A 12,460-nucleotide genomic window follows, 5' to 3' on the forward strand; every position below is an offset into this window, starting at 1 on the left:
CAATCACTGTCAGTGGCAGGGGGCTTCTTCCTGCTTTCCCTTTTGCCTCCCTGCATTGTGCCTACATATGCAAATTAACTGCCATCTTTGTTGTCAGTTAACTGCCATCTGAGTTGGCAGTTAATTTGCATATAGCCCTGATTAGCCAATGAAAAGGGTATCGTCGTATGCCAATTACCATTCTTCTCTTTTATTAGTGTAGATGGGAGTTAATTGATGAGCTAGCCAAATCCCAACATTTTTTAAATTTTTGAATCTTTACATTGGGTATGATGGTTTTATTTTCCTTAATTTACATGTACTTATTTGTGTTTAATTGTTCTCAACTTACATTATATCCTTTCTTAACAAGTCTTTCTTGTTTGAGAACTAATTGGCACAACCCATTGGTTTGCTTTTCCTCCACACTCTAAAATTTCTCTGACAGATGTTACAGGTTCTCTTTTGCTTTAGAATACCAGATGTTTCACAAAGATTGCTCTTTAGTTGAAGGGAGCTTACCTTTTTTTTTTTAATATTAAGCACATTTTAGTGGGTTCTTGGGACTAAATAATATAGTTAGTTATATTTGAAGAGAGGGACTCAGTAAACTGAATAAGGATTAAAGACTCTCATGATCATAAAAGATTTGATTACATCAACGGTGCCCAGGAAACAGAGGCCGAACCTCTTTGTGCATACCTACAATGTCAGGTCATGTGGATGGTGGGGGTTCAAGTTCAGGTCATCTACATTGCTTCAAAAGCATGATATAAATGTCCTGCCCCCATCCCTTGCCCAAGTCCTGCTTCTAATAAAAATGTAATCTTAGTGTCTGGCTACCCAAGGTGAGTTGTACCTAAGGAGTTTATTGGTTCCAAAATAATTTCTCTTTCTGGTTTTCTCATTCTGCTGAATTTTCTTACTTGGGATTTGCAAAGTTTCTCTCTTGCCTCTGGGTGATAGTTACTATTGCCGTAAATAAGATAGTCACTCACGTTTAAAAACAAATTAGGAGAGAGAAATACTCGCCAGTGTAGTGTCAAATCAAGGGAACACTCCTGAACTTTCCAAGAAAAAAAACAACATATAGCTTTGTTATCAGTTTGAAATGCGTGGCTCACAGCCCAGCTATTATCTTGCAGGGACCACAGATGTGCCTGCTCCTGCCACACGGTTTCATACGTGGAGAAGCAGCAGTCCCTCGGCTTGAGTTTTCCTAAATGGCGAGTAGTTGTTCCTTCTTTACCATCTCGGTTTTATGCCACTAAGTAAAGAATATATGAGGCCCTAGCCAGTTTGGTTCAGTGAATAGAGCGTCGGCCTGGGGACTCAAGGATCCCAGGTTCGATTCCGGTCAAGGGCATGTACCTTGGTTGCGGGCACATCCCCAGTGGGAGGTGTGCAGGAGGCAGCTGATTGATGTTTCTCTCTCATCGATGTTTCTAACTCTCTATCCCTCTCCCTTCCTCTCTGTAAAATATCAATAAAATATAATAATAATAAAAAAGAATATATGAGAAGGAATAAGATCAGCACTTAAAATTTAAAATAATTATATTAAGTTCTTCATTGGTGGGGCTTCAGTGAAATTTTTGAAATTATATTTTTCACTCATTTTTATTCCATCCACTTTTTCTTACCTTTTGACCATGTCTCACATTAGTGATACCCCGAATGGCAAGCTGGGACTCTTCTCACAGGTTCTTGTCCTATGAAGTTTGAAGAATAAATTTGCAGACTGAAAGATTGTAAGCAAAAGTGTGGAAGTTTATTGCGAGTGTATACAAATTCCCCCTGGGATGGGTCCCCAAAATGAAGACCCCTGCTCTCTCTCTAAGATGGGAAAAAGCCAGTCCAGTGAGTCTCTTTGTCTACAGGTTTATAAATGCTCAAAGCTTCTTTGTCTGTTCATCCTACTTTCTAATTGGACCCTTCCTTATTTTATGTCCCCATGTTTTCCTACTTGGCCTCTTTCCCCCTTTTCCCTGCATGGTATCAGTTTCCAAGTTTCAAAGCTCACCCAGTGCCGCCCTCCTCTTCTTCCCCTTACCTTGTAACATTCTTGTAAACAATCGGGTGGGTTGGAACCATCTATCTCCCGCCCATCAAGTATGCATTCCTCTCCCATGGATCCTTACCCTAAAACTGCCTTTTCCCTAACTGCCTCTCCTGTCTCTAAAATGCTTTCATTAGCAAAAGAAATGTTCAGAAGAGCTGATATCTATTGAGGATCCGCGTGCATTATTTCGTCTGTCCTTTGGGCTTGTCATTATTACAAAGGAAAAGGTTCTGCTCTGCTCTGAGAATTTCCAGCTGCCATTGGCAGTTTGCACAGAGGGCCCACGGTATCTTTTTTTAGGAGTAGTGATCTGCCACCTTTCATCCTCCCTCCACGAAAGAGCTTGGAGCCAACCAATTTCAGGAATCCAGCTCCCATTCATGATTCCATTAGTATTCTCACAGTAATTAATTTAAGTGAATAAACAAAACTTGAATCCTTTCAATGAACTGAGAGCTGCCAAGTATAGATGGACAAGAATCAACGAGTTTACAAACCAGGGTCGGGGGGCGAAATGTAAGCCCGGGCTTTACAAATGGACCTGAGTTTTTCAGAGTCAGTGTTTCTCCAAGTATGTCAGACCTATTGGTGGCGCCTGTTAAGAAATATAACTTCCTGGGTGACATACCAAACCTACCACGCCCAGGTCTCTGAGGGTGAAGTATGGGAATTATTTGTAACCAGTCCCCAGGTTATTCTTATGCCTATTGCTTGAAAACTACTGATATCCTATCACTGCCCTGGGTAGTTATAAAGGGAAATGACATTTGTTCATCAGTAATTATCTGTGTTATCATTCCAAATAAGAAGTTCTCATCTTGGGATCAGTAAAAATCAACTAGAGAACTTCATGTAAAATGCAAAGTCCTGATTATGCCCCAGTAATTTCTTATTTAGTGGGCCCAAGAATATACTGTATATATGTGTACATGCTTAGGTTAAAAAACATAGGTTTGGGGATGCAAACACCTCAGGATAAATTGAGTAATGAGAGCTTGTGCAAGAACCTACATTCTGTATGGCTGGGCTATTTAAACCTTAAAATGAAAATAATAACACTTACCACACAGGATTAGTAGTTTGATTCATTGATTTTAAATAAATATATAACCCCAATTCCATTTCTCCCAACCTCCAGCCCCTGCCTCTGGCAACAATCACCAATCTGTTCTTTGTATTATGAGCTTGTTGTTTTTTATTTTGCTTTGTTTTTTAAGATTATACATATTGGAGAGATCATACGGTATTTGCTTTTCTCTGTCTGACTTATTTTACTAGCATAATGTATTTAAGGTCCACCCATGTTGTCACAAATGGCAACATTTCATTATTTTTTATGCCAAAATAACGTTCCATTATATGTATATATATATATATAAAAAATGGGGGGGAGGTGGGGCGAGCAGGGGCGGGGCTGGCCTGTGGGAGGGGCCGTGAGCAGTTGGCTGGCCGGCCCGCCCCCCTGATTGAACTCCCGATCGAGGGGACAATTTGCACATTAGCCCTTTATTATGTAGGATATTCCATTATCCTATATAATAAAAGAGAAACATGCAAATTAACCATCACTCCGCCACTCCGCAACACCCACCAGCCAATCAGAGTGACTATGCAAATTAAACCAACAAAGATGGCGGTTAATTTGCATACACAGCCACAGAGGCCAGGGCAGGCTGGAAGCCTGGGTCACCCCTGATGACCCAGGCCCCCAGCCCCTCCTTGAGCGGAGCCCAGGCCCCCAGCCACTCCTTGAGTGGCATCCAGGGCTGGTGGGAAGCTTGGCTTCCTCTGTCACCAGGAGCAACCCAAGCCTCCTACTTGCTCCAGCTCCTTGGCCGCCACCATCTTCAGTTGTTTACAGTCTTCACTCTAAGTACAACATGGTGTGAAGCATCCTCTCTCTGCCTTTTAGAATCACAAAAATAAATAGATAGATAGATAGATAGATAGATAGATAGATAGATAGATAGATAAATAGATAAATAAATAAGAAAATCTGTGTATAGCAGCTTACATCAGACGTGAGGAACCCCATTGCTAGAAGGGTGAACGCTAAAATCACCTTCCCCTTCTTATTGTCAAGTGGCCAAAAATCATTACAGGCAAAGTCAAAGATGCCACAGAACCTTAAATAAAATTTTTTTTGAATAAAATCTATCAAGCAGATTCAAAACAAGAACCTTCTACAAATTTAGTTATCTTTAGAATTGAAGTAACACCCCATGGAAAAGACTGACCCTTTGCAGAAAAATAGTAGCTTAGAGATAGAATATATGAACTTGCCAAGCAATATGTGGATTTAATTTCCTTCTCTGATCAGCTTCATAAAACTCCCATCACGGCCTCTGAATATGGCCTTGCCTGACACAAATGAGGCACAATTCCTCTGACTACCTGAGATCAACTACTTATTACCCAAAGAAAAGCCTGGGGTGGATCTCTAAAGAGAGAAGAAGCCTGCTTCTAAGGATCAAGGAATAGATGAAAACATTCTTTGGTGGTTCAAGGGTAGAAGAGGACTGTCTCTGCTACTCTATTATGATTAAAACCACAGGTAAATTTTCTCTGCCCTTAACCTTTCTAAACATTCAGCCTTACATTTCTTTCCCCCCACTGTTAACATATCATACCAATATTACAGTAAAATTCCATTTTACCAAAATAGGTTGGGACCAAGATCATCTTATTAAAATCATATTTCCTGACAAGATGGAAAACACCAACTTAATTTGAGAACTTCTGTGTGGAGGCGAAAGCAGAGACCTCGAGCCAAGTGAATAATTGTAATGAAAGCTGAAGCTGCCACTGCTCCTCCCTTGGCCCTTTATAAATTAGAGTATTTTAAAAAATCAATTATAATCCCATAAATGGTTCATGAGCTCATGTAATTATCTTACTAGGCAATAACTGCCATTTATATTAGAAAGGGACGATATAAAATTTGTATTTGTTTTAACCATTATAAATGTGCTTAATTTGTTTCCAATTATGTTTGTGTTACTAGGACATCTTGTTATCTGGCCAGTTAAACATGTTGTTTTGAATTTATCCTCATGAGACTTTGTAAAGCCTGAAAATTTATATAGGCTGGTAATTTTGCACTGAAAACAATATTTTCCAGCACAAAATGGAACCACCAATGTGTATAAACACAGAGATGCCTCATAGAGAAGGAGGGGATGGAGCCGGACATATTTAACTTACTATCACCCCTCCACTCTGCAGGAAAGTTCAAAACACACTTTTTCCTGGTTATTAGAACTGACTTTTTCAAATGTTTATCAAATTATGACGAGCAGGAATCATCCCAAACAGGCTTTGAATTGCATGAAATTAAGCAAATGCTCTTGGGATGCCTTCTTTAAGTGATGTTACAACTAAAACCCATTTTTGAGAATTACAATGAAAGAAGTCAGTGAGAACAGATGCTGGTGTTGGTGATCTTTGATATGATTTATATTTATGTTTCAGCTGTTTGAAAAGGTCAAAGAGGTCTGTCCCAACGTGCAGGAGAAGATCAGAGCGGTTTACGCGGACCTCAACCAGAACGACCTGGCCATCAGCAAGGGGGACATGCAGGAGCTGCTCTCCTGCACCAACATCGTCTTCCACTGTGCCGCCACCGTGCGCTTCGATGACCACCTGAGGTACTTCCTGTTCCCCTCTCGTGGCTTGTATGGATATGTGTGTGTGCATACACGTGTGCATGCACACACGTGTGTAAGTCTCTCTATGGTTTCTGTTGTTGATTTTTTTTAAAAAGGATAGTCCCAATGAAAAAAGTACAAAGGAGTCAAACTTCTCCAAAATCTTACATGCGAGAGCTAACCACATAGTATTGTGGAGAACATTCATTCCAGTTTCCCCCTTTTTTTAAAATATACTTTTATTGATTTCAGAGAGGAAGGAGGAGGGAGAGAGAGAGAGATAGAAACATCAATGATAAGAGAGAATCATTGATCAGCTGCCTCCTGCACACCCTCCCACTGGGGATCGAGCCTGCAACCCAGGCATGTGCCCCCCACTGGGAATCGAACCTTGATCTTCTGGTTCATAGGTCGAGGCTCAACCACTAAGCCATGCCAGTTTTTTCTTTATGCATCCATAGTAAAATAGATTTATGTTCAAATCTACAAAAATGTCATCATATTGAGAACATTTTTGCAAACTGCTCATTTATTTTTTTATCTTTCATTGTCAATGAATGCTCTATTATAATTTGTAATGACCACATGATATTCCTTTGTACATATATGTAATATATTCAACCAGTTCTATATTGGTGGATTGTTCTAATTTTTTACTATTGTAAACAACTCTGCAGTGAACACCTCTGTACATAAATGTTTTTTTATATACCTTTGGGTGCTTCCCCTTGGGTACATACCAAGAAGTGGAATTGTTAGGTATGTATCAAATGTGTCCAGATTATAATTTGTTATATAATGCTAAATTGCTCTTCAAAATGTGGTATCATCAATTTACACCATCACTATGCACACGATTCCCCATTTCAAAGCCCACAACAATACTCTATTATAATTCTTTAATTCTTTTAACATTGTTAATATGATCATGGAAATGGCATTGTGAGGTTTGATTTTTATTTCTTTGATAATTAGAAAGGTTGAAGATGTTTAAATGCCGATTGGTATTTTATTCTTTTGTTTAAATACCTATCCATGGTTTTTGCCTATTTTTCATTTGAAGCATTTTTTTCTCATAAATTTTAAGATTCCTTGAAAGATTTCACAATTCTTTGTTTTTCAAAAGGCTTCAAATATTTTAACAGTTTATCATTTGTCCTCAACTTTGTTTTTATTATGTATGCAATTATTTGAAATTTCTTCTAGTATTTTTAGTTTCATTTTCACATTTCAATTTTGACCCATTTAACATTTCTTTAGCTATAAGAGGGAATGAGAAGTCAGGAAAGTTCTGTAAAAAGAAGAGTGAGGTAGGTGTGAATGTAGAGTAACCTTTTTTTAATTATTTCTAACACGGTTACTTCTAAAACATTTATTAAATGATTTATTTTTACTTCTTTATTTGAAAAGGAAACTTGTAATTAATTATTTTAATTACTATAATTTTTATCTTATTAGGCAAGTATACACACATCATTTTTCAATAGGATTTTCTTGACTATTCTCACCTGCTATACTTCATGATTAAACTTACAATACTTTGCCAGTTTTTTAAAAGGGTTGGAAATTTTATTGGGATTACCTGAATATGTAGATTCATTTAGAAAATGACATTGGTTCTTTCTATCCAGGAACAATATATTTCTTTCTATTTATTCAAAATTTTGTCATGACCCTTAATGAAGTTTTATCATTTTTAATAGAGTCTATTTGTTTATTATTAACTAGAGGCCCAGTGCATGAAATTTGTGCATGGGGGAGTGGAGGTCCCCTCAGCCCAGCCTGTCCCCTCTCACAATCCTGGACGGCTGGCCCCTAATCATTCACCTGCCTGCCTGCCTGGTCACCCCTAACTGCCCTCCCCCCGCCAGCCTGATCGCCCCTAACTGCCCCCCCTGCTGGCCTGGTCGCCCCTCATGGCCCCCCCCACCGGCCTGGGCACCGCATGCAGCCTGCTTGTCCAGTTGTTTGGTCGTTCCTCCCTAACCCCCCTGCCAGCCTGGTCTCCCCATGCAGCCTGCTGTTCAGTCATTTGGTCATTCCTCCCTCACCCTCCCCGCCTGCTGGCCTGGTCGACCCCAACTGCACTACCCCCTGCCAGCCTGGTCTCCCCATGCAGCCTGCTGTTCAGTCATTTGGTCATTCCTCCCTAACCCTCCCCGCCTGCTGGCCTGGTCATAGGCAGCCATCTTGTGAGTATATGAGGGTTAATTTGCATATTACCTCTTTATTATATAAGATGTGATATATATCTAACTATTGGATTTTGAATCTGTGCCTTTCTTCCATTGTATTCTCTAACTGTTGTTTCTGTCCTTACTGGGTCATCTTATTGTCCATCCAACATTTTTTAGCTGCTTCTGTTTGCTTTCCAGATATACAATGATGTAATCTGACATTGGGTTTGTTAATAATTATATCTGTGAATTTTTTTTTCCTAATTACAAGGCTGGAACTTCAGAGCAGTGCTAAGTTAGAATAGGGATTGTAGGTATACTTCACCCTCTTTTCACCAAGAAGCACGATACAGACCAGTTGTGTTTCCTTCTGCTTAATTCTCTCTAGACATGCCGTGCAGCTCAACGTTACTGCCACCCAGAAGCTCCTGCTCATGGCCAGTCAGATGCCAAAGCTCGAAGCCTTCATACATATCTCTACTGCCTTTTCCAACTGTAACCTGAAGCACATTGATGAAGTCATATATCCATGTCCTGTGGAGCCAAAAAAAATCATCGACTCTATGGAGTAAGTTGGCTCAAATGAGGGGACAGGAGTGAGCAGATTATGTTTGTCTTTGATTCTTTGTTGTCTTTCACTGATGAAATAGCAAAGGGGAACACTCTTGAAACAGTGTGCTTTGAAATGGTGCTAGCTTTAGCTACCCTGCCCCTGCTAGTCCCTCCATCCCCAGGTCTTGTTAAATAGCTTAGTTTTGTTATATCATTTAGGATTGAAAGAGGTACTTGGGGATACTTTACATAGAAGTGGTTTCTCACTTCTTAATGAACTCAGTATTATCAATAAAGAAAATATAGTATACTAGAGGTCCTGTACACAAAATTTGTGTATGGGTAGGGTCCCTTGGCCTGACTGACGATCAGGGCTGATCAGGGCCTTCTGGCTGCCAGCCAGGGCCTTTCTCCACTCCACGCAGCCCCCTACTGGTCAGCACATGTCATAGAGAGCGATCGAACTCCAGGTCTCCCAGTCGAACTCCCAAGGGGACACTTTGCATATTAGCCTATGAAAGCTCAGAAGACAAGTTTTGGAGATTGACAAGGATTCAACCTGAGGCTTTGCAACTTACTGGCTATGTGATAACAAGCAAGTTCCTTGGCCTCTCTGAGCTTCAGTTCCTTCATTGTAAAATGAGGCTAATAATAGTGCCCATCTTATAGTTGTGGTGATAAACTGATAAACACAAGCAATTATTGTAGTGTTAAGGGGTGTTCAATAGCAGTAATCAGAAGGTTAGTAAAGAAAAATGGAAAGAGAAAAGGATTCCTCCAGATCTGGTAGGAGTCAGTCTCTTGACCTGTTTGGCCAAGATACACTTTCCTTACTTTCCTATTGTGCAGGAGAAATAATATGCAGCATTTCCCCTTCTTACCAACTAACAGGAACCACTTTATTCTTAGGACATGACCGCAGTCTCAGAATAAGTATACTTCTGTTTTCTGCTTCTTTGTTCTTCTGCTCTATTTACTAAGTTTGCCTTGTCCCCCCCCAACCCCGCCTTTTTTTTAATTCTACATAAAAAGTATCAGAGCAGAGAAAATAGACTATTTCACAGTGAATTTGTCAGATTTTAATGTTATATACTACTGTATTTCCATTTAAGATATACTCTTCAAAAGAAAGCATTAGCTAAATCGAGAGTTCATTCCCTTCAGGGCCAACATTTTTATCTCGTGTAGCTCTGAGGATAGATATTTTTACCTGTCATCAAAAATATCCAGGACAAAGAAGAATGAAAGTTCTTAAAAGGACCTGGAGGTGACTTACAGTTGCTAATAAATCATGCTTTGCTTAATTGGTGAAAAGAAAGCTGTCAGAGTGGGGAGTTTGTCGGGATAGATAGAGAAAAGACACGCTGATGCCCTAGGTCAGTGCAGGGAAGTCTAAAGCCTCAGGAATTTTCAGGGTGGAATTGAGTTGTCAGTGAGCTGCCTCCTTAAAGTGCTATCTTTTGGTGCATATGGTGCTTACATATGGATATGCCAGAAAGGGCAGATCTCCTTTGATTCCAGACCCTGGCACTGAGAGTCCACACTCAGTTCGCTGCTGACCCCTCTGACACCTGAGGTTACAGCAGTCTGAGGCACACAGTAGTCTCTCAGAGTCCCCCAGAAAAAGAGGGAGGCAGCAAACACTCCACTCTACCACAGCGAGAGATTTCTCCAGGTACTTCCCTGCCTCCCAAACTGTGTCCAGACACTCAACACCCCTAGATTTCAAAGCAAAGAATACCTTGATTTATCTCAGGTGTTCAGCCTTTCCCCCACTCCCCCACTATATGTCAGCTCATAAAGGCAGGTGATTGTTACATGATTTGTGATCAGACTCTCATTGACACTTGCACAAAATTTATGTTTCTGTCATTTGCTGCTTTCCAAGGAGAATAATTATTTAAATAAATAGGCAGCAAACGGAACTAGGAATGAAATTATATTTTACCTCAGCAGAATACATTTTGAATGCAATTAAGGAGTTTAGGTATTTTTTTAAAACAGGAAAAAACTCATAACTACCATTTATTAATTCAAAACTGTATATTTGGGACCACCTATTCAACTGCACCTCTTGGACCTCCCCTTCCATTTGTGCCACAGTCATACAGAAGTAATCGCTCCTCTAACCAATGGACACAGACATTGGGGCGGTAGGGGCTTGCCAAGGGAATGGCTGGTGGGGGGGGTCAAGCGGGGGAAAAAGGAGACATTTGTAAAACTTTAGACAATAAATAAAGAAGTAATTGCTTCTCTCGCATACCACCTGCCTTTGCTTACTAAGCTCTGTTCCTAAAGAGGACTTCACTTCTGCTTCAGACAGCAAAACTCTCCCCTAGAGTCCCTCAGGCTTCAGTGGCCCCATAGAACCCCATATTCATTCTCAACACTGGTTGCTAATCTGTATTTTCCATTAGACAGGGAAGGACAGTGCCACAACCTTTTGCAGCAAGGATTCAGAATCTGGAGAAGGGGCCACACATAAATGGACATACTAGACAAGAAATATAAATTTAGAAGGCATGGGGGAAAGCCAGGCAGAGGCTTCAATCTAGTGGCGAAACTCGCTGAATCTCCAGACCCATCAGCTTTTTATTTACTGGAATACACATTTACCCTTTAGCAAAGCAAACAGACATTTCAATGGTAAAGTTTGGTAAACAATAAAAGGATTATTCAGCCAGCAACAGGTAATAATATGCAGATTTTCAGCCCTGCTGAATATCAGAGTCCATCAGCCTTCTCACAGACTCCTCGCATCTACATGTTAACCACTTTTTGGTCCTTGTCTCCAGCAGGGCAGGTGTCTGGCTCTTTTTTGCTCTCCAGTGCCAACACAGTAGAGACTCAAATATTTGCTGAATGAATGAAAACTTTTTAAAATATGTTTTTATTAATTTGAGAGAGAGAGAGAGAGAGAGAGAGAGACATCGATATGAGAGAGAAACATGAAGTGGTTGCCTCCTGTACACACCCCAATCAGGGACAGAACCTGTAACCTAGGTATGTGTCCTGACCAGGAATCAAACTTGCAACCTTTTGGTGCATGGGATGATCTCAACCAACTGAGCTGCACTGGCTAGGGCATGAATGAAAACTTTTTGGTGTCACTAGATGATGATCATACTGCTCTGGCTTGCGGTGACGGGGTGGAATGGGTTGATGTTTGTTTTGACAAAAGCAAGAATAGATGACAGAATTTCATAGCAAGTTGATATTTTGGGATGTGAAGTCCTATGTGTAAAATAACTATAAGCTCAGATATTACCCCTATTTCTGATTTTCCATTTTTCTTCTTAAACTTCAAATAAAACCTAAGTGTTAAAAGTTTTCAATAATACTTTATGCAATGCCCAGCAACCCATGACCAACTACATCATTGTCCATGACTGTTGCAAGGACTCCTATATCAGATGGAATTTCTTGAAGTTCAGTAACATCAAAATCATTAAAGTTATTCTGAATAAATATTAATTCACCTAAATCTAGGCTTAGTTACTTTGTTGATTAATGTATTTATTCTCAGCCTTCTCTGTATTTTAATGGGCCTAAGGTTAAAATAAAATTATTTCCAAGACTTTTAGGTTTCTAGTTCCTTGAAAATTGTTATTAAAAATAACCCCACAGGGTCTAACAACTGTCCTGGTTCTTAGTAATCCAGCTCATTAAAAAAAAAAAAAGGAACCAGGAATTAGACAAGAAGATCTTAAAGCTGTACTCTGGGCTTTATGATCTCAAAACAATCACCCATGTAAATGCGTTAATTAACTAGATGGAATATTTTCACAAAGTATCTATATAAACAAAAAGCCAGCGACCGGAATGCTGTAACAACCAGAATGACCAGTTGCTATGACACCCACTGCGGCCAGCAAACCGCCCAAATCTGGAGTGGGGCCAGTGGGCCAATCTCCCATGGCTCCTCCCCCCAGTTGGCCTGCCCCTGATCAGCCTCTCCCACACCAATCGAGGGCAAGGCAGCTGGCCAACCACCCCCGAGCCCTTCCCGATGGCTAGCCCTGCCCCCTATTGCCCCCCCCACC

The 12,460-nt window shown here is 40.3% G+C and overlaps 1 protein-coding gene across 1 annotated transcript in view; it reads left to right on the forward strand.

Annotated features, from left to right (window-relative positions):
* Window positions 1-12,460, forward strand: part of FAR2 (fatty acyl-CoA reductase 2) — a 50,688-nt gene that overhangs the window by 9,857 nt on the left and 28,371 nt on the right. Inside the window, exons 2-3 of the mRNA XM_006769652.2 lie at window positions 5,513-5,688; window positions 8,254-8,433. Of these exons, the coding sequence (XP_006769715.1) occupies window positions 5,513-5,688; window positions 8,254-8,433 (356 nt within the window). The remainder of the gene's footprint in view (window positions 1-5,512; window positions 5,689-8,253; window positions 8,434-12,460) is intronic.

This window comes from Myotis davidii, unplaced genomic scaffold (genome assembly GCF_000327345.1).
Source record: "Myotis davidii unplaced genomic scaffold, ASM32734v1 scaffold163, whole genome shotgun sequence".
Classification (NCBI taxonomy): domain Eukaryota; kingdom Metazoa; phylum Chordata; class Mammalia; order Chiroptera; family Vespertilionidae; genus Myotis; species Myotis davidii.